Source organism: Talpa occidentalis, unplaced genomic scaffold (assembly GCF_014898055.3).
Source record: "Talpa occidentalis isolate TD23 unplaced genomic scaffold, MPIMG_talOcc4v2.1 talOcc4.12, whole genome shotgun sequence".
Classification (NCBI taxonomy): Eukaryota; Metazoa; Chordata; class Mammalia; order Eulipotyphla; family Talpidae; genus Talpa; species Talpa occidentalis.
In genome coordinates this window covers 64,141,517-64,160,280 of record NW_023601212.1, presented here as the reverse complement: position 1 = coordinate 64,160,280, position 18,764 = coordinate 64,141,517, and the positions used below count along the sequence as shown (strand labels likewise).

Here is an 18,764-nt window from a genome sequence, read left to right as displayed (position 1 = left end):
TGAAGAGTCTGCTGAATTACGCCACTGGCAACAGCCTGAAGTCATTTAAATCTTGTCAACTCCAGTGCCTGCCCCATATCATTTTGGGGTTTAAACATATGGCAACACTACAGAATACTGAGCCAGGTATTGTGTTTTATAAATTCATCTGCATGGTAATTTCCAATAAAGAAGTCTAGAGAAGCCTTAAATTACAGAATTACAAAACAGTTGGATTCTCCCCTCTCTGACTCTCCTATTTATTATTATAAATGTGGATATTTCCCCTGATATTTTTCCCTAGAACTCTGATTTTCCTTGATATGTAGTGAACTTCTTTCCTGCTCACATAGCTATCACCCTGCATTGTCAGAAAGACTACATGGTCCAGGAGTTAAGTGGACAGACTCGGAAGCCATACTGCCTGGGTTTGTAATCCTACTAGCCAGACAAGTTAGTTGACCTCTGTTTCCTAGTTTCTAAAAAGAATATTATATTCCTCATAGAGTTATTGTGAGGAGTACTTGAGTGTTTTTGTACAAAGTGCCTAGAACAGCACCTGGTGCACAGTGAGCTCTTACTGCACACTTGGTGTTGACCCTGATTTTACTTTAGGAGAAAAGATCCTGTATTTTCATGCCATAGTCACATGAGCCAGGACCTTGGCTGGAATTGTTGGGGAGGACAGACTAGCCTACCGAATCCATCCACAAATACTGAAGAATACAATTGAGATCCTGAATCTTCTGTTCTCCTCAGTTACACGAAACACTAAGTTATCTCCTTCCTTTGGTTGGGTTTCTGCCAGTTGTCACTTAAAGAATCCTGATGAATATTCTGATGCGCCATGATCTAGAAGACGTCAAGTGCCGGGCCTCCCCGGTGGCACAGCGGTTGAACTCTGGGTTGTGAAGCTGCCCGCAGCCTCTGCAGCACGGGTTCGATCCCCAGCCACCAGGCGAGGGTCCCACATGGCGCACAGACCTCTCCTGCCGTGCCCACTGCTCCCCTCAGCAGTGTACTTCGTCAGTCTGCCTGCTCTGCTCTCCCCTCTGGCTCTGGTGAATTCTCTCACCCTCCCGCGCTTCTGACTGTACCCAGTGCTTGTATAAATAAAATAAATAAATAAATAAATAAATCTTAAAAAAAAAAAAAAAGACATCAAGTGCCTATGTCTTTAGACATTCGTACCTTTTTGAAGGGTGCGCTGACCCCTCCAGCACAGCTCTGTCTACCTCAGCCTCCTTCTTGAAATCTCATTCTTTTCCTCTTGCCAGGGACACGTGGCTTTAGTATTATGGACTTTCCTCATACAGAGATGCAGAGAAGTTTTTCCTCTCCAGGTGCTATCCTGGTGGATCAGGAGACCCATGTTCCAGTCTACAAACTGCTGCAAGGTAAAGGAGGCCTCCCCCACACCCCCACTCCACAGAGCCCCTGGAAAGGGGCCATCACGGGGACAGCCAATACCTTGCAGGCAACAGGATAGGTGCTGTGAGCTGGTCAAAAGGGGGCCTGACTCTTGGCCCCTCCCCCAAAAGGGGCTTCTGGACAGGACAAGACACAGCTGTTCTCTCCAGAATTTTCCAGAGAAAACTTTCTTTTAGCCTGAGTGTCTCTTCTGATATCAAGTCCACGAGAGCTGGGTGGTGGCTCCCTTCCTTCTCCACAACCTCCTATTTTTTACGAAGAGCTGAGTAGTCAGAAAAGGGGACCACCCGAAGCCTCTTTGAAAGAAATCAAATGCCGACAAGCAGGTACCTAAGACGTTCAAACAAACAACCCTCCAGCAAGGAACTATTCCTAAACACCACTTCACACAAGGTGAGGTGAGGTAACTGATGCTATTTTGGCTGCACTCTTAGGGATTCTTCATCTCCACACCTCAAAGCACTTTATACACATCAATCACCAACTGGAGGGGTGGTGGGGAAGTGGGGAGAAGGTTCTAATAACCACCTTGCTCTGCACCGAGGTAAAAGATCAAGCCTGAACCCCCACCCCTATCCCAACCACAAACAGGGCCACACAGCTCGTTGAGAGCCTCAGGATCCCAGGATCTTGGGGTCCCCCTCCTTGCACCCTCTCCATCCTTCCCTGGCACTCACATGAAAGTTGTTCCAAGATGGTGGGGGCAGTGACTTGGCCTCTGCAACCCCAGAGGCCTGCATCTCCCCAGCCAACCCAGAGTCTGTTACAGGGTTTTGCACTCGTCCTCAGGGGGACACCAGAAACCTGGCTATGTCCAGGTTCAAAAGCTCCCATAGAACAAAAAAAAAAAAAAAAAAAAAGCAGCTCTGAACACTGGTCTGCTTAGGAAGATGCCCCAGGGAAAGAAAAAGAAGCTGGAGTCAGAACCCCCAGGACTGTACGATCCCCTTCTGAGTTCATTTGCAGCAGACGAGACCTGACTTTGGTTCCCATTGCACAGAACTGTTACCTTGAGCACCTCACTGCCCCTCAAACCCTCCTTCTGTAGGGCCTGGAAGTCTAGGGAGGGGGGCGCTTCTCCACTGACCATGACCCTGACCACAGGGCATCAGTAGGAAATGTCAATGTCTTTCCAAAACCAAGCTCTCGCTCTGCAGCAGACATTTCTCAAGGTTCAGTCCCTCATGCTCCTTGCTCCCTACACCCATAGAAGTCCTACCCATTTCCACCAGTGTTGCTTAATTATATTAACTAATAGTAGCATTTGCAACAGACATACATCATCTTTTACATGCATCATCTCATCATACTTCTTAGAAGTATGAATTACTCTTCTGCCCTTTTAGGCAGTACAGTTTAAAGTGCAAACTCAGGAGAACAATAAAAACAAACACTGGACATTCTCATAGCACACAACTTGACAACATAAAGCACTTTCAAAAACTATTAAACATCAACAAACATCCTGAGGGCTCTGAGGCTGAGGCAGGGGGAGGGACAGGACAAGGGAACACAGGATGGTGGAGCGGGAAGAAAACAAATTTGTAGTCAACATTTCCTCGTCTTGCTTTCTGATGTTTCTATTTCTTACCAGGTTTGGTGGTGTAAGTAGAAACATCAGAAAACGAGACGAGGAAATGTTGACTACAAATTTGTTTTCTTACCATAATGAGCTTCAAAATTCTTTGAGCTATGCAGAGATGATTTGCAGATCAGAACACTGAAAGTCAGGGGTGTTAGGTGTACACTTTAAGGTTAAGGTTAGTAAGTGACCAGTTTGGTCCTAATCAAAATGCTGATACCTGGTCTAGTGGAATCACTAACTGCTTCTTAGCACCTTACATTTTGTTTTCATCATGGCAAGTATTATTAGTGGTTCTTGAAAATCTTCTTCTTGCCAGGTAGTTTATATATAAATAAGAATTTAAAGATTACAAACTCTGGAACTGGAGAGCCTCGGTTCAAATTCTAGCTCTACCACCTACTGGCTCTGTGACCTTGACATGTTAACTGAACTTCTTTGAGCCTTGGTTTCCCCATCTGTAAAGTAGGGACAACACTCCCGCTCAGGAGCATCTACCTCATAGGGCCATTGGGAGGAATCAGAGTTGACAATTGCTTGGTGCTTAGAATAGTGTTTGGCAACTCTTAAGTGTTTGTTCACTCAATGCAATGGGGAAACTGAGTATCAGAAAGGTTAAGTGCCTCGCTCAAGAGAACAGAGTTTGACATCATGAAACGAAGAAAGTAGTCACCTTCACAGGATCTTACCCACTAACAGAGAAGAGAAGGCCCGTAGAAGCCTCTGGAGTAGCCCCCTCCTGTAATTGATAAGGAAACCCAGCAGCATCCTGCATGGATTAGAGCTCACACACTAGGAAAACAGCAGTGACTGATGGCTGAGCCAACTGACTAAAGCCAGATTACGTGGTAAAACAAAATGTAACTTTTTCCTCATAAGACTCCGCTGCTGCTGTTTTGTCTTGCACAGTGGGGAGTGTGCGGAACACTCAGTTCCAAGCCAAGCTGGACTCTGAGCCATGAACTGTCAGTTTGATTTTTTCAAAGAGCAACTGGCCTCTTTCCCAGGCCCCTGCCAGTGGTAGTGAAGGCCGCCATCACTGCCCCCGAGTCAGCAGGGACCAGCGAGGGTCCATTTCAGTTTCCCATAAAATCCACAAACAACCAGCTGAAGTCATGAAGGGGACATTCAGGGGAGAGTGTTAAGCCCCAAGAGAAAAGTGCTTGAGAAAAAGGGGGAAAATCCCCATCAGTTTGACCATAGCTCTGTGCAGAGACTTTAGTAACTTGACAGCAGAGGACCCTCCTCAGAGGTGTGACCTTTCCAGCGGCACACGGGGCTTACCTCTGCCAGGTCACTGGACACTGCTACTATCTGGACATTATTCCCCTTCGTTCGAGAAGAGCAGAAATGCCAGCCTTTCCAAGGCAGACTCAGCAAAGCCTCCACATGCACTGACCTACAGCCGTCCTGTCTGCTACTGGGATCCCAGCAAACCCCAAAGGCAAAGCTGGGTCAGACTGAGAACGGCCCATTGCTGGTCCACGTCTAGCAGTCGCTGCTGCGTAAGAGACTGGTGTTTCACTGGACAACTGGACCAGGGCCTTGTCAGGAGCCCCTGACCAGGCAGAAACAAGTCATGCTAGTCCTCAAAGCTCCCAACTGGCAACTCAACACCTCCACTTCGATGTCACAGGCATCTCGAGCCTAGTGGGTCCAAAGCCAGACGTCATATCTTTCACCTGTCAAGTCTGCTTCACCATGTTCGGCGGCATCTCATGTGAAGGTACCTAAACCTTCCAGGTGCTCAGACCCAAAACTTTGATGTCTCTTCTGGTTCCTCACTTTCCCTCATATTCCCTATCTCTCCATTAGCAAACCTGTTGGCACTACTTTTGAAATATATGTAGAATTCAACTATGTCTTACTCTCCCTCCTACTACCACACTGGTCCATTTAAAATAGTTTTCTCACTGTCTACCTGTATCTGCCGTTGCTACCATTCTCAACACAGCAAAGTGAGTCTGTTTAAACAGTTTTCAGAAGTCACTGCTTCACTCAAAGTTCAGAAAGGATTTCCAAATCACTCAAAATAAGCCCTGCAGTTTTCTACATGATCTGGCTCTCCATGACCCCTCAAAAAAAAAAAAAAAAAAAAAACCCTGCCTCTTAGCCCTTTCACTAAAGCACACTGCCTACCATCCTATTTCTCAAACATCTCAAGCATGGATCCACCCCAGGGCCTTTGCACTTGCTGTATGCTGTATGTATACACCCATGATGCCCTTATCCCAGACATCTTTGTAGGTTGCTCTAGCACTTCTTTTAGGTTTTAACTGAAATCACCTTTTCGGCAAAGCCTTTGTGGTCCACACTACCTAATATTTCATACCCCTCTCCAACACTCTCTGGCCTCATCCCTTCTTTACTGTTTCCCCTTAGTATCCCTGGACTTATTTATTGATCTTGCTGCTCTCCTTCTCTTCCACAGAGAGCAGGCTCCATGAGGCAAGGAATTTCTGGTCTGCAGAATTTTGGGGCAACGTATAGAACAGTGCCGGGGAGACAGTAAGTGCCCAATGTGTGTTATTCACGCATGAACACACATGAACAATGGGACACTAGCCGTGGCAGCACACAGGCATTTCTTGCCTTCAGAGAATTATTTTTGTAGATGTAGCAGATACTATTCAGGATACAGTCAATCCAGTCAATAGCCATTCTCCATGCCCCCCAAAAGAACCCTGATTTGATGTGCCTCTGAAAATCTACTTACTTGCACAGAACTTGGTAAGGGGAGGCCTTCAGATCTGGTTTGGGTCAGCAGAAGACTCTAAGGTAGCAGAAAGCTATCCATTTCCTAATAAAAGGGACAGACTCAGCTGTAGTTTTTCCCTTTTCCCTTTGCCTTCTACTTGATGGGAACTCAAACCCAATGCTTAAAGGTGAAACAGCCATCTTTGACCATGTGCCTGGAAATCCCACATGATGCAGGGCAGAAGAAGTAGCCCAAATCACCTACTGAATTGTGAAGACACTGTGAAGCCACTATATCCAGCCAAGGCTAGTCAACCCCTTTCTGACGAAGTCCCTGTTGCAGCATGTCTTTTACAATGATGCAAAAATCCTAACTTGAGGGCCTCCCTGGTGGCGCAGGCGGTTGAGCGCAGCGCTGTGAAGCTGTCTGCAGCCTCTACAGTGCTGGTTCGATCCCCGCAAGCCATGGAGATTCCCACATGGCGCAGCAGACCTCTCCTGTCTCACCCGCTGCTCCCCTCAGCAGTGTATTTCGGTCGTCTGTCTGTTCTGCTCCCCGCGCTGTCTCTGGTGGATCCTCTCACCCTCCCACACATCTGGCCTGTACCAGGTTCTTGTATAAATAAATAAATCTTAAAAAAAAAAAATCCTAACTTGATAAGCAGGTTGAAGGTGAGAAGAAAGATGTAGACAGAGGAAAAGTGTGCTGTGCATGAATATTACAATGCAATCCAATCCGGTAAGGACTGGTGCTTGGGATTTTCATTTACCTATTCATCCCCTTCTCCCATCTACCCGTTTCATGCCCCTCCACCCCACAGAGCAAACCCCATGCCTTAATTTGCTCATCCTTTGCCACAATAACTCTATACAGAATCAAAGGTTCTAATCATTAAAAAGGGAGGGCCCAGTAACAATTTACTAAAATCCAAGCAGATCCTTAGAAATGGCTCATTCAGGATAGCTGAGTTGGATGAACTGGTAGGTTTATCACTTTAAAACATCAAAACATTGTATTTTAAGCCTTTAAGCAAAATTCATGAAAATCTATCATACATTTCCCTATAGCTTAAAATAAAGCACACTAAATATAATGGTTTTCACAATAACTCAACGTTATTAAATACCAAGATAAATGGAATTTTAACTTGGAAAAGACCTTAAAAGCAATTCTATTGCAAATGCTTTCTTTTAAAGCTTCAGAGAAGATTGTGAGTGTGCCTGCAGTCCCTTGGTCAGCGGGTTGTCATAGTTAGTGGTTATTGTCAGATCTGCAACAGAGATTTCCTCAAGTCAGATAAGGGTGAGGCTATGTCCTCATATATTAAATGTAGCTTGCAAGGTCTCTATTTCCTGTTGACACCTTTTCTGTGACTTGCATCAACCTTTGGCTGCCCCTTTCCTCTACGAAAAGTATACTTACCTGTTGTTTTCCTTGTCAAGCTTATTAAAGATCTGTGAAAGTGGCAGTACTCTGAGGGAGGGCTTCAGCACCAAGTTCTCCAAGCATGGCCTCGGTCATACCTATGTCATTTCCTCCTGCACATAAGTGATGTGCTAATTTTACTTTACAGAGCTCAGATAACTATGGTATCGTCCAGAATAACAAGGACTCTTGAAACAGCTCCGAGCTCAGCAACTAATTTTAATTTTTTTTTTAACTACCAAAGGAAAAATACTGAATTTTAAAGCAAGATTGTTGAGCTCCATTGGATTTTATACCACCAAAAGGTAGCTACATAAGTATAGGCAATTAAGCTTATATTTAAGGAGTGATGCCAAAGTTTTCCAAAAAGCCAAGTCCTGAAAAGACTATATCTACAGAAGATAATTACATTTGCACAGGCCTGAACAAGGTAGAATGTCACTATTTCTTGGCTATCTTGCTTCTCCTGTATTTTTATTTCCTCTACAAGCTATCCTATCACGCAGCCTCCAAGTCCACACTCCCAAACTGTGGGTGACAGTCATGGCCAGTAGACCTAATAAGTGATGTCTGATCTGTATGTGAAACTATTACTCTTCAAATATCTATAGATGTCGCTGTGATCAATAACACTCAAATTCATTCTTTAGTTATTGATTCACAGAAGCTTTTAGTAATTAAGCATTTTCTCCAGTAGACGTGACACTAAAGGGGCATGTGAATCCATGTAGTCTGGGAGAGCTTAAAGATGACCACCAGAAGCCATTCCTAAACCACTTACCTCCAGTTACCACTTTGGTGAATAACATCTAGTTCAAGGTCCACCTTAAGAGTAAAATTCTGAAGAAACCTTTCTGGAACATTCCAGCCCACAATGACCCTTCTTACCACCACTTACTATCTACAATTTCCCTTTTATATTTCAGTTATACTTTCAGACGTGCATGTTTTTAGCACAGCTTTTATTATGAGGCTGCTTTCCCCTCCAGATGTCTTAGTAATTTTTCCTCAGTTTCCCCTTTGAATTTCCAACAGCAGTTTGTATGTGGGAAAAATATTTTATCTTCTCCAACTCACTAGTATCTGCTGTGATCTGATAGTCAATACAAAGAACATATATTTTGAACTCTTGACCAAACTCCGGCTTGAATTTCATGTGACCTTGAGATGTCACCTAACCTTTCTGAACATTCACTTCCCCAGAGGAACAAGAGTGTGTTAATGCAGCCAGTGGAACAGTTGTCAGAAGATAAACTCAAGGGCCTCGCCAGTGGAGCAGTAGGTTGAATGTAGCGCTGTGAAGCTGTCTGCAGCCTCTGCAGTGCGGTTTCGAAATCCAGCCGGCCAGGGAGATACCCACATGGCGTGGCTGACCTCTCCTGCTTTGCCCGCTGCTCCCCTTAGCAGTGTACTTTGGTCCTTCTGCCTGTTCTGCTCCCTGCTCAGTCTCTGGTGAATTCTCTCACCTCCCATGCCTCTGGCCTGTACCCCAGTTCTTGTATAATAAAATAAATCTTAAAAAAAAAGAAGATAAACTCAAAATATGTTTAAGAAAGTTATTTAAAACATGAAAAGTAAGCTCAGTTCTTGTTTTCCCTTTCAAATTTCATCTAACGTCCAACGGGTTTTGTTTGACTACTTACGTGGATAAAGAGACAAAGGGCTTGTGCATTGCAAGAGGTTGTGAAATGGAAGCATCTTTGACTCCATCTGAGGTTCAAGGCCTCAAGATTTGCAAGAAAGTGCTCTACAGCCAACTGAATCGCTTCTGTGGTCAGTGATGTGGGTGCTCTTACTGAGCTGGCTTTATGGGCATCCCAGTGTCTCCCAGTATCAGTGACTCGAAGATTGAGAAACACGAAAAAAAAAACTTTGTAAGTTGCAGACAGCTTCACAGCGCTGGGCTCAACCACCTGCGCCACCAGGGAGGCCCGAAACATGCAAATTTAATCTATCTCCACCTACAAAGAGGGGGCTGACATTCCACGCTCAGGTCACCACCCCCTTTTAAACATAGAGAACAAGAAGGCTGGAGAGGGTCTGAAGTTGTCCAAGCAGAGGACTCTAGATGCCAACCAAACCCAGTCATGCCCCCAATATCCACATCAATGGTTCTCAAGGAGGGGCAATATTGCCTCCGTTCCCAATCCAGGGGACATCTGGCATCATTCATTGTCACATCTAAGATACTACTGAAATCTAAGGTCATGGGTGCTGCTAAACCTCCTATCATGGGCAGGGCAGTCCCATGACAAAGAACAACCCAGCCCCAAATGTTAAGAGTGCCGAGGTTGAGGGGCCTCCCTGGTGGCACAAAGGGTTAAGACGCAACCTATGAAGCTGTCCGCAGCCACTGCAGCATGAGTTCAATTCCCAGCCAACCAGGGAGAAACCCACCTGGTGCGGCAGACCTCTCCTGTTGTGCCTGTTGCTCCCCTCAGCATTGTATTTCAGTCGTCTGCCTGTTCTGCTGCCCGCTGAGCTGAGACAACTTGTCTCTGGTGAATCCTCTCACCGCTCCCCCAGCCTCTGGCCTGTACCCCAAGTCTTGTATGCATAAATAAATAAATCTTTTTTAAAAAAAAAGAGTGCTGAGGTTGAAAAACCCTGGACATTCTACTTTTGACTATATATACTTAATAAACAGATTAAGAAAAATAAAACGACTTCCTCCATAAACAAACAGATATACAAGTTCCAAGAAGACAAGAAGAGACAGAAGCTAGGCTGAAAACAAGTCTGTGATGATTACTTCTATCACAAGATAAACAATGATTACTATGCTAATTGGTTTTTCCCTTAATTATTTGTTTTACTCATTCTTCTCATAGATCCAAGCAAACTAATTATGCACATATTGCTAAAATTGAGAATATTATTTTTAAATGGCTTAAAGTAGCATCCTTAATGAATACAGTTTTTTCTGATGACTATAGCTGAGACAGACACTATCAAAGATAGTGCTGAGAAACAAAGGGAGTTTCCTCCCTCCCCATGACAGCCCTGGCCCTCCTGACTTCCCTCTTCTCATTCCTCACTCAGCTACGCACCATACACACACACATACACACACACACACAAATGTTTACTGAACCCCTACTCTGTGCCAAGCCCTACTCTACATCTGAGACACCAAACAATACTGAACAAGACCCCCAAATCTCCCTTCTTCTGGGGCTGACATTCATGAGAGATGGGATACAGACAGTAAACAAACAATAAATATATAAAATAATCCCAGATAGTGGTAGATGTTAAACACAGAAAAATAAAACAGGGTAAAAAAAGAGAGAGTAGGGGAGTGGGCTGGGAGTGGGTAGTCAGCAAAGTCTCTCCAATGAATGAGGTGACATTTGAGGAAAGATGAAACAATGATGAAGGGAATTTCAAGTTGAAGAGCTGTGCAAAGGCCCTGAGTCAGAATGAGCTTGACATGTTTAAGGAATAACAAGGAAACTGGAGAGGTGAAGAGAATGGTAGACTATGGAGACAGGCAGGGGCTGATTGACATGGGACACTGAAGGCCACCACAAGGAGTGTAAGATCCCAGTAGGTAGTAGGCCCCGCTGTATTGTGACTGATGCATGTTTTAAAAGATTACTCTGCAGCCTTCCTGGTGGTGCAGGGGTTAATTAAAGACAGTGCTGTCAAGCTATCACCAGCCACAGCAGCACAAGTTCAATCCCTGGCTGCCCAGGGAGCAACCCACATGGCACAGCAGACCTCTCCTGCCTCTCCCGCTGCTCCCCTCAGCAGTGTGCTTCAGTAGATCTGCCTGTTCTGCTCCCCACTTTCTCTGGTGAATCCTCTCACCACTCCCTCCCTGCACCTCTGGCTTACACCCCCGCTCTTGTATGCATAAATAAATAAATCTTTAAAAAAAAAAGATTATGCTGCTGCTGAGTGATGTGTGGGCTGCAGGGGCAAACACAAAGGAATGCCAGTTAGGAGGCCACTACCATAGCCCCATGAGAGGTGAAGGTTTGAGCCAGGTTTGTGCTAACAGGTGGTCAGGTTTATTAATTGTCAATGTTTAGAGCTAAAAGAGACCTTAGAATTAAGTCATTCTTATTTTTATTAATCCAAAACTGTATTCTTTTCAGAAACGAACAGAGTATTAAAGACTGGTGAGAGTTACCTAGAAAAGAGAGAGATATAACAGGTAATGATTAAAAAACGATAAATGAGAATGAATGAAAGGACAAAAGAATAGCTATCAGCAGATGAAAAGACATGACAATCTGACCATACTTATACCCAAAATTTGAGAACCTATAAGACATAATGGTCAATTTTTAGAATAACAGGACATACAAAAATTGACTTGAAAAGATATCAAAGGTCTAACTAGTTTTATAACTGTAAAAGGACTTTAATCCATAAACAAACATTTTCTCATAAGGAAAAGACTGTCTCAGAGAGTTTTGTTAAGTTTTAACACATTTCCTAAACAAAGATCACACACATAAATTATTCTAGTCATGTCACTTCATGGATGCTAAAACTAACGCCCAAAGAGGTGGAGTCATTTGCCCACAGTTAAATAATTATTGGCGAAGCCCAGCTTTCCTGATTACCAGCACCACGCCTCTGCCCTTACCTGGCCATCCCCAGGGCAGGGTGGAACATGAAGCAGCAAACAGGAGCATGAACCCTCTAGAAGGTCATCCCAGTCAAATTCAAAATAAATGACCTCTAGCCAAATCCAGCAGGCCCTTTCTGGAGCTGTCTGCAGCATCTGACCCCTTTAAGACTTTTTTTTTTTTTTTTCCTCTGAGACTCTTTCTCTCCTGGGCTGCCAGATCCTATGCTCTCCTCCCTCGCCCTCCTTGTCTTCCTCACCAGACTTGTTTACCTGTAATGGCCTGCCCTGGCAGTGCTGCTGTTTCCCAAGATGCCGTCGGGAGAAACTTTCTTCCTTTGTCATCTTCTGAAGAAATTAACTGCCACGTCTACATCACCTGGCTCTTGGAGTTGACCCTGAGTTTCCTCTGGAAAGTCACCCTTTCCTCAGTCCTGTGCCTCTGGATGTGACACATGACCCAGGCCTTGCCAATTAGCTTACTCCAACTCCCTCTGAGCCGGTCAGTTGAGGAGACATAACAGGGCTGTGCCAGGGTATCTGGGAGAAACACAGTAGCCCTCTCTCCCCTCAGACTTGAACCTGCGTTTCCCTAGCCATCATGAGGGGACCAGCTGGACACGCTGGAGGAAACCTGAGACAAGAGGCAATCAGAAAAAGAATACTGGTGAAATCTTTTGAACCCTGAACCCATGCTGTTGTCACATACACTCCTGAGTTTTTAGTGATGTCAGCCAGTAACTTTCTTTTTTGCATAAGCCAACTGGAACTGAATTTTCCACCACTTTGTACAAAAGAAAGAGTCCTACTTGGTACCGCCTCTAAGGATGTGTGCTCCCTCTCTATACCTTCATGACTCCAAAATCTCTAGAGAACTGAGACAACTCTTGGGAGCTCCAGATTCATATCCACCCACCTTGTGGATGTTTGCTCCCATATGTCACACCCAGGCACCTCGGATCTAACATGTGCAAAATGGAATTTATCATCTCTGCTTCTTCCATCTCAATATGCCATACTTTTGAGTTTTTCTCTACCCTAGGAAAAACATCACCACCCACCCAATCACTCCAGACAGAAGCCTAGGACATCCTAGACCCCTCCTGCTTAAGTGAGCCTGCTGGCTAAGGCCCCAAATGACACTTCATGATCTTATGGCTTTGGATAGAATAATGACCACAACTGAGCCTTGTATTTCCACTCTGACTTGCTACAATTCAGTGAGATGATGTATGTATATGTAAAGCAATACATGCTGGACATTTCCATTCTGTATTACAGATAGCTAGCACATCCCTAAATACTAACTCAAAATTTCATCTTCATCTCCTTACCCCAGCTCAGAGTATCACATCATCTTTTTCCTGGAACTCCTACTAGACATTTTTTATCTCATCTTCTTATCTTTGATCTCGCCCCCATTCCAATCTGTCCTCCCCGTTACTGCCAGACTGATGGTCCCCTACACAAACCTGGTGCTGCCATGTTCCGGCACCCGAAGTTCCCTCTACTCCAGCTACGGAATAGCTCCCAGTTATGTTAATATTCATTGCCACTCTCCACATGACAATGTTTCCATTGTCTGGGATGCCCTATCCGTTCTTTTTCCACCTGGAGAAGACTCATCCTAAAAATTTAGTGAAAAACGGGCCTCCTTGGTGGCTAACGGGGTTAAGATGCAACCTATGAAGTGCGCCACAGCCACTGCAGCATGAGTTCGATCTCTGGCCGGCCAGGGAGCTACCCACATGGCGCAGCAGACCTCTCCTGACTCACCGGCTTCTCCCCTCAGCAGTGTGTTTCAGTTGATCTGCCTGTTCTGTTCCCCACTCTGTCTCTGGTGAATTCTCTCACCCTCCCACAACTCTGGCCAGTTCTTGTATGTATAAATAAATAAATCTTTTTTAAGAAAAAGATTTCATGAAAAAAAATTCCCATTAAAGTAAATGTAGACACTAAGTTAGCTAAAGAGGCTCACAGGCAAATTCAAACCCTAAACTTCCTGTTGTCAAAGAGAAGAGGGAAACTGGAGAAAAGAAACAGTAATTTAAAATATATTTAAATTTTAAAAAAGCAAAGAAAGAACGGAGAGGAAAGACAAAATGTAGGAAAAGTTAATTGTGAGATAGGAGAGGGCTTCCAAAGCAGAACAAAAAACTTGAAGAAAAATAATATTGATTTAACGACGTACAAATTAAAAACTTCTGTACAATATGCAAAGTTGAAGAAGACATAAGACACGGTATTTAATTTATTCACAAGAAAGGAATGAGAGTTCAGAAATTATAAAGAGCCTTACAAATTGATGAGATTACAAACAAGTCAATAGAAAAACTGGATTGGTATCCTACCTGTTACCTGAGCATAAAACAAACACAAACCAAGGGACCTCCCTGGTGGCACAAGTGGTTAAGCACAGCTCTGTGACGCTATCTGCAGCCTCTACAGTTCGATCCCACGCCAGGGAGCTACCCACATGGCGCAGCAGACCTCTCCTGTCTTGCCCACTGTTCCCTCAGCAGGTGTATTTCAGTCAGTCTGCCTGTTCTGTTCCCCACCTGTCTCTGGTGCGTCCTCTCACCACCCACACCACCCACACCTCTGGCCTGTACCCCAGGCCAGAGTTCTTGTATGCATAAAAAGAAAAAAAACCGAAATCAAATGTACCTGCTAATGTTTTATCCCTGATGAAATTAAAAACTCCTTTCTATATTTTCCCAGTGTTCCCTGACCACATCAGCCAGGAAAGTCACCCTCAGCCCTGCTGGGCACATAAACTGGCCAGGAAAAAAAAAAAAAAAACAAAACAAAACCCTAGCTGTGAGCTCTCTCGTGATACAGAACCACAGATGAGATCAGTACAAGTTGCGTGAATGGGGTGTTGAGTCATAAACTCCAGGTAGCGTTGAAAGCGCTCTCTAGTATTGTTGATATTTTTTTTTTGTTCTCAAAGAGAAACAGAGAAGATACCCCTTTTCCCTCCTGTCATGCCTCATTGCATCTCAGAAAGACAGCCAGTGCTTCCAAAAGAAGGTCCAATGGAGAAATTGCAAATTGGCAGTCTGCAGGCCACAACCAGCCTGCACACATAATTTGGTTGTCCCTACACTTAAAAAATGTTTTGAATTAGTTGCCAACTTTTAAAACATGGAACTTCTTCCCATAAAAATGTACCACTTACCGCCAAATTCAGATCAGACAACAATGGACTAGGGCCTTGTCACATCTGCACCAGCCTCCTTCGCGGAAGGGCTGCTCCACATACATACCCCTAGCCCTCCTTTTCCAAGCAGGCCTCCCAACCAGCCCCAGCCAGGATTCATACTACAGGAATGTACCCCCTTTGGGTGACATCTAGGTCAGTTTCAGTTCAGCTGATACTGTCTACTATGGAATCCAAACAGAATTTAGGCTCTCTGATCACAGGGCATTCCTTCTGTCTCCCACTACACAGTGCTGCAACACAGAGAGGAGGGTCTGAACACCTAAGCACTTGGATTTAATTTCTAAAATGCCAGACAAGTGTCCTTACAACCCATCCCTACGGGTCCCCACTTACCCCTCCAACTGGGTGGTGGAGCTTTAGGGCAGGAAGTCCTGAGTTCAAAGACCCGCCTGTGTGATGGAGGTCAGGTGAAAAGGGTTGCCAAGTCAAAAGAATTATGTTTAATAGCAACTACTTCATCATTCTGGAGTCTCAGTTTCCTCGCCTATAAAATGGGCTAATAGCTCTCCACAGGGCCATCATGTGAAATATGAAAGTGCTTGTAACATCTCGCAAGCATAAAATTGGTATGGGCTAGGACAGGAAAAGAGGTGCAATCTAGAAGAAATGGACAGCATGCAGCCCTATTGAAGAGAGTTGGATGAAGAGTCCTTGTCCTAGTTCTGAGGTCCATTCCCACCTTCTGTACTGCTCCGAGGGCCTGGGACTGCCTCTCCTCACCTGTTTCAGTGGCTTCAATAAGAGGATCCTACTGGAAAGCAACCAAATGGTTCTTCCAGCTGATTTCCTGGTTGGGGGTGGTGGAGAGGGAAAAGGCAAGAAGCTTGGATTGAACCTGTGGCTGATCTGGAAGAGCGATTGGTCGTGATGTCCCTCCTCCCCAGCCCGAGCACGCGGAGAGGGGCTCCCCTCTTCTAATACAGTTACCCTCACTCCACACTTCCAGGCACCAAGGTCCTTCCCCTCCAAAACCACACCTCCTTACTTTACAGACAGGAGTCTCAAATGACTTGCTCTCAAAAGCACTTCGCAAAACGGATGAAAGGTACAATAACGAACAAAAATAGCCACAAAGATGTGATACGAAGTGATGCCCATGCACTGCTGTCCGCAGACCTCTGCGAAGAGCACCACATCCCAGTTATCTCACACATTCCAGTCTCACAGGCCTTTGTCAAAAGGTCGCATGGGGTTAAGCTCTGGTTCAGAAGGCGCCCAAGGCTGGCCAAGTACCCCCAAAGCTAACCGGATTCCCTCTCGCAGAGTTGGGGGGCAGAAACGCCCACCCCGCAGCGTTAGGGCACCGGGCGACTTCGGGGCGCGCCTCTCGCCAGGTTGGGCGGACAGAACCCAGCTTCCCTCGGAGGGTAGGGCTTACCTGGTCCCCACGGATGCCAGCCGAGGGCCGAGGCCGCATCGCCCCCAAACCTGTCCCCGAGCAGGACACGGGGCCCCTTGGCCCCAGGATGCCAGGTCCCGAGTGCGCGCCGAGTTCCCCCTCCCCGTGGTCTCAGAAGGGGGTTCGGAAGGTGCCCGGGAGTGGGGCGGGCGGGTGGGAAGGGCCTCTAGGAACCCCCGGCTGCCGGGGAGGGGCGCGACCCCCAGATCTTCTCACAAAGAGCCCTGGCTCACCAAAGCCGGGCGGAGCGCGGCCAGGAGGCTCTCCCCTACCCCCACCAGGGGCGCGGGGAGAAGAATAGCACCGTGGGGGTGGGGAGACGGCGGGAGGCGCGCGCGGAGACCCCCGCAGAGCGCGCCCTGCGCCCCAGCCCCGCACTGGAAGATCAACTCCACGCCCCCCCGCCCCAAGCCATGCACCCGGCCCAGCCCCCTTGGCCACCCCCTGTCCAGTCCCGCGCCCTCAGAGCCCCAAGCCGGTGCTCACCCGGGAGCCGCCGCCGCGGCAGCGCAGGGCCCAGCCCGGCCGCCTCCCCACCTCGGGGCCGCCGCTGCTTCCTTCCTACTAGCCCGCCCGCGCTGGGGGGCTGAGGTGTCGGGTTTCACTCCGCCGAGCCCCCGCTCCGCGCCTCCCGCCGCCCCGCCGCCCGCACGCGGACCCGGCCGGCTGCAGCCAAGTAACTTCGCCGCGCCGGTGCCCCAGCACCGCCCCGCGCCCCCGCGCCCCGCCCGAGCCCCGCGCGCCGCCGCCCGGCCCGCCCCTCCAGCCGCCCGCCATCCTCACGCCCCTTCTCGAGCGCCTGCCCTCCCCCGGCCACTTTCCCGTCTCTTCCCACGATCCGCCTCGCCTGCTGCTCTTTGTCTCGCCCCTGCCCTCTTGGCGCGCCCCACTTCGCCCCTGGAAACCTCTGCTGGCCCACCTCGGGCCTTCCCGGGTCCGGTTCTCCCGTCCCGGTTCCGGCCGGTGGGACGTCCCTTTTACTGTTTTTCTCTCCATCACACTTAAATACTTTCGGATTCTTCCCCGAGCCTCCGACATTCCTATTCTCTCCTTCTGCGCTCTCGGCTGGACCTCCAGCTGGCATCGCCTCTCCTGCTCACCTTTCATTCATCCAGCCGATGTGTGTGAGCATCTGCCCGGTGCCAGGCACTCTCCTGGGCCCTGGAGCTGTCCCAGGGAATCAGCCGCAGCGCCAGCCTTTGAGGAACCCACAGCCCTGGGGAGTGGGAGGGTGGACGTAAACAGATCTTGACGGTGCTGCTCTGCTCTCGCTCCAAACACAGAGGCCCGGGAGCAGTAGTTACAGGACACAGGCCTGCTTGCTGCCTCTTGCCTTCCTCGGAGCTCCTCGTCCTGTAAAAGTCCCCAGCCTCCTACGTTTTCTATGCAACTGTCTTAGTAAGGAGATGCAAAGTTGAAGCAAGCAGTAAAACTGTTTTCAAAAGGAGGCAGGGAGGGAGATCAGGGAGGGCAAACAGAAAGGAGGGCAGGCTGGGAGAAAGGGAGGCCAGGAGGACAAACAGGGCCGCAAATAAATCAGGTAAGAAGTTACCCAGTTCACCGAACTCAAATCTAAAACTGATGCTGTGCCCACAGCAGGATTCAAATTCTTCCGAAATCCATCTGCTTTGATAAATGCATTAATTATTCCCTAGTCTACAGATTGGCACTGTGGGACCTGCTTCCTTATTATTATTAGGCCGCTGAGACACTATTTAGAACTATAATTTGCTATCTAGCACCTGCCAAACACCCAGCTTGCTTCAGGGACTATTGGGATAATGGGGAGGGAAAAAAGTAATGGATGCCTTAATATTCCTTTGGGATAAGTGCTTTACTTTGTCAAAAACTGGAAGCTGAAACTCCTCTCAGACTCCAGGTCACCAGCAAGACAGGCGCTTGAAGGCCCTTGAAGCAGTCTGTTCTCCAGAGTATTTTAGACATTTATTCTGAAATCCCTGGTTATTTATTTAATTTGCACTGACTCAGACATACTGGCTAAGCTTTATGACCCTGGGGGAGTTAGTTAACCTTTCTGAATCTCAGCTTATTCATATCTAAAATAGGCATACTCATACCTGCTTATCTGCAGTTAAAAAAATGAAGAGAGATAATCTAAGTAAATCACCTAATGCCATAGAACCTGAGAGCTAAACCCTCTTGAAAATTGGTATTCAAGGCATGCTTGAAAATATAAGCCATGGATGGCATGGAGAAAATTAGAGGCAAAAACAATTATGGCTCTTTCAGCTCCATATCCACACATAATGCAAAAGATGTCCTTCCCATGCTTATTCTATTTCATTTTAAACTCTTCAACTGAAAACATTTTTTTCTCCTGCTGCTCATTATCAAATATATTATTTATCACAAAGATTTTCTTCCATAGCTCACAAGCTCAGAACTTACTGTGCATTCATGGATAGAAATTGCTGCCAACAA

General features: G+C 46.7%; 1 protein-coding gene across 2 annotated transcripts in view; it reads right to left on the bottom strand.

Moving 5' to 3' along the window:
* The window catches only part of GPR161 (G protein-coupled receptor 161), a 51,395-nt gene extending 33,653 nt beyond the window's left edge, over window positions 1-17,742 (bottom strand). Inside the window, exon 1 of one of the 2 annotated variants that reach the window (XM_054693500.1) lies at window positions 17,423-17,742. In XM_054693500.1, the coding sequence (XP_054549475.1) occupies window positions 17,423-17,429 (7 nt within the window). In that variant the 5' untranslated portion in view covers window positions 17,430-17,742. Of the gene's footprint in view, window positions 1-16,808; window positions 16,844-17,422 lie in introns of those variants that run through there. The other variant, XM_037506539.2, reaches the window with a different exon arrangement.
* Between the last annotated feature and the right edge of the window lie 1,022 nt (window positions 17,743-18,764).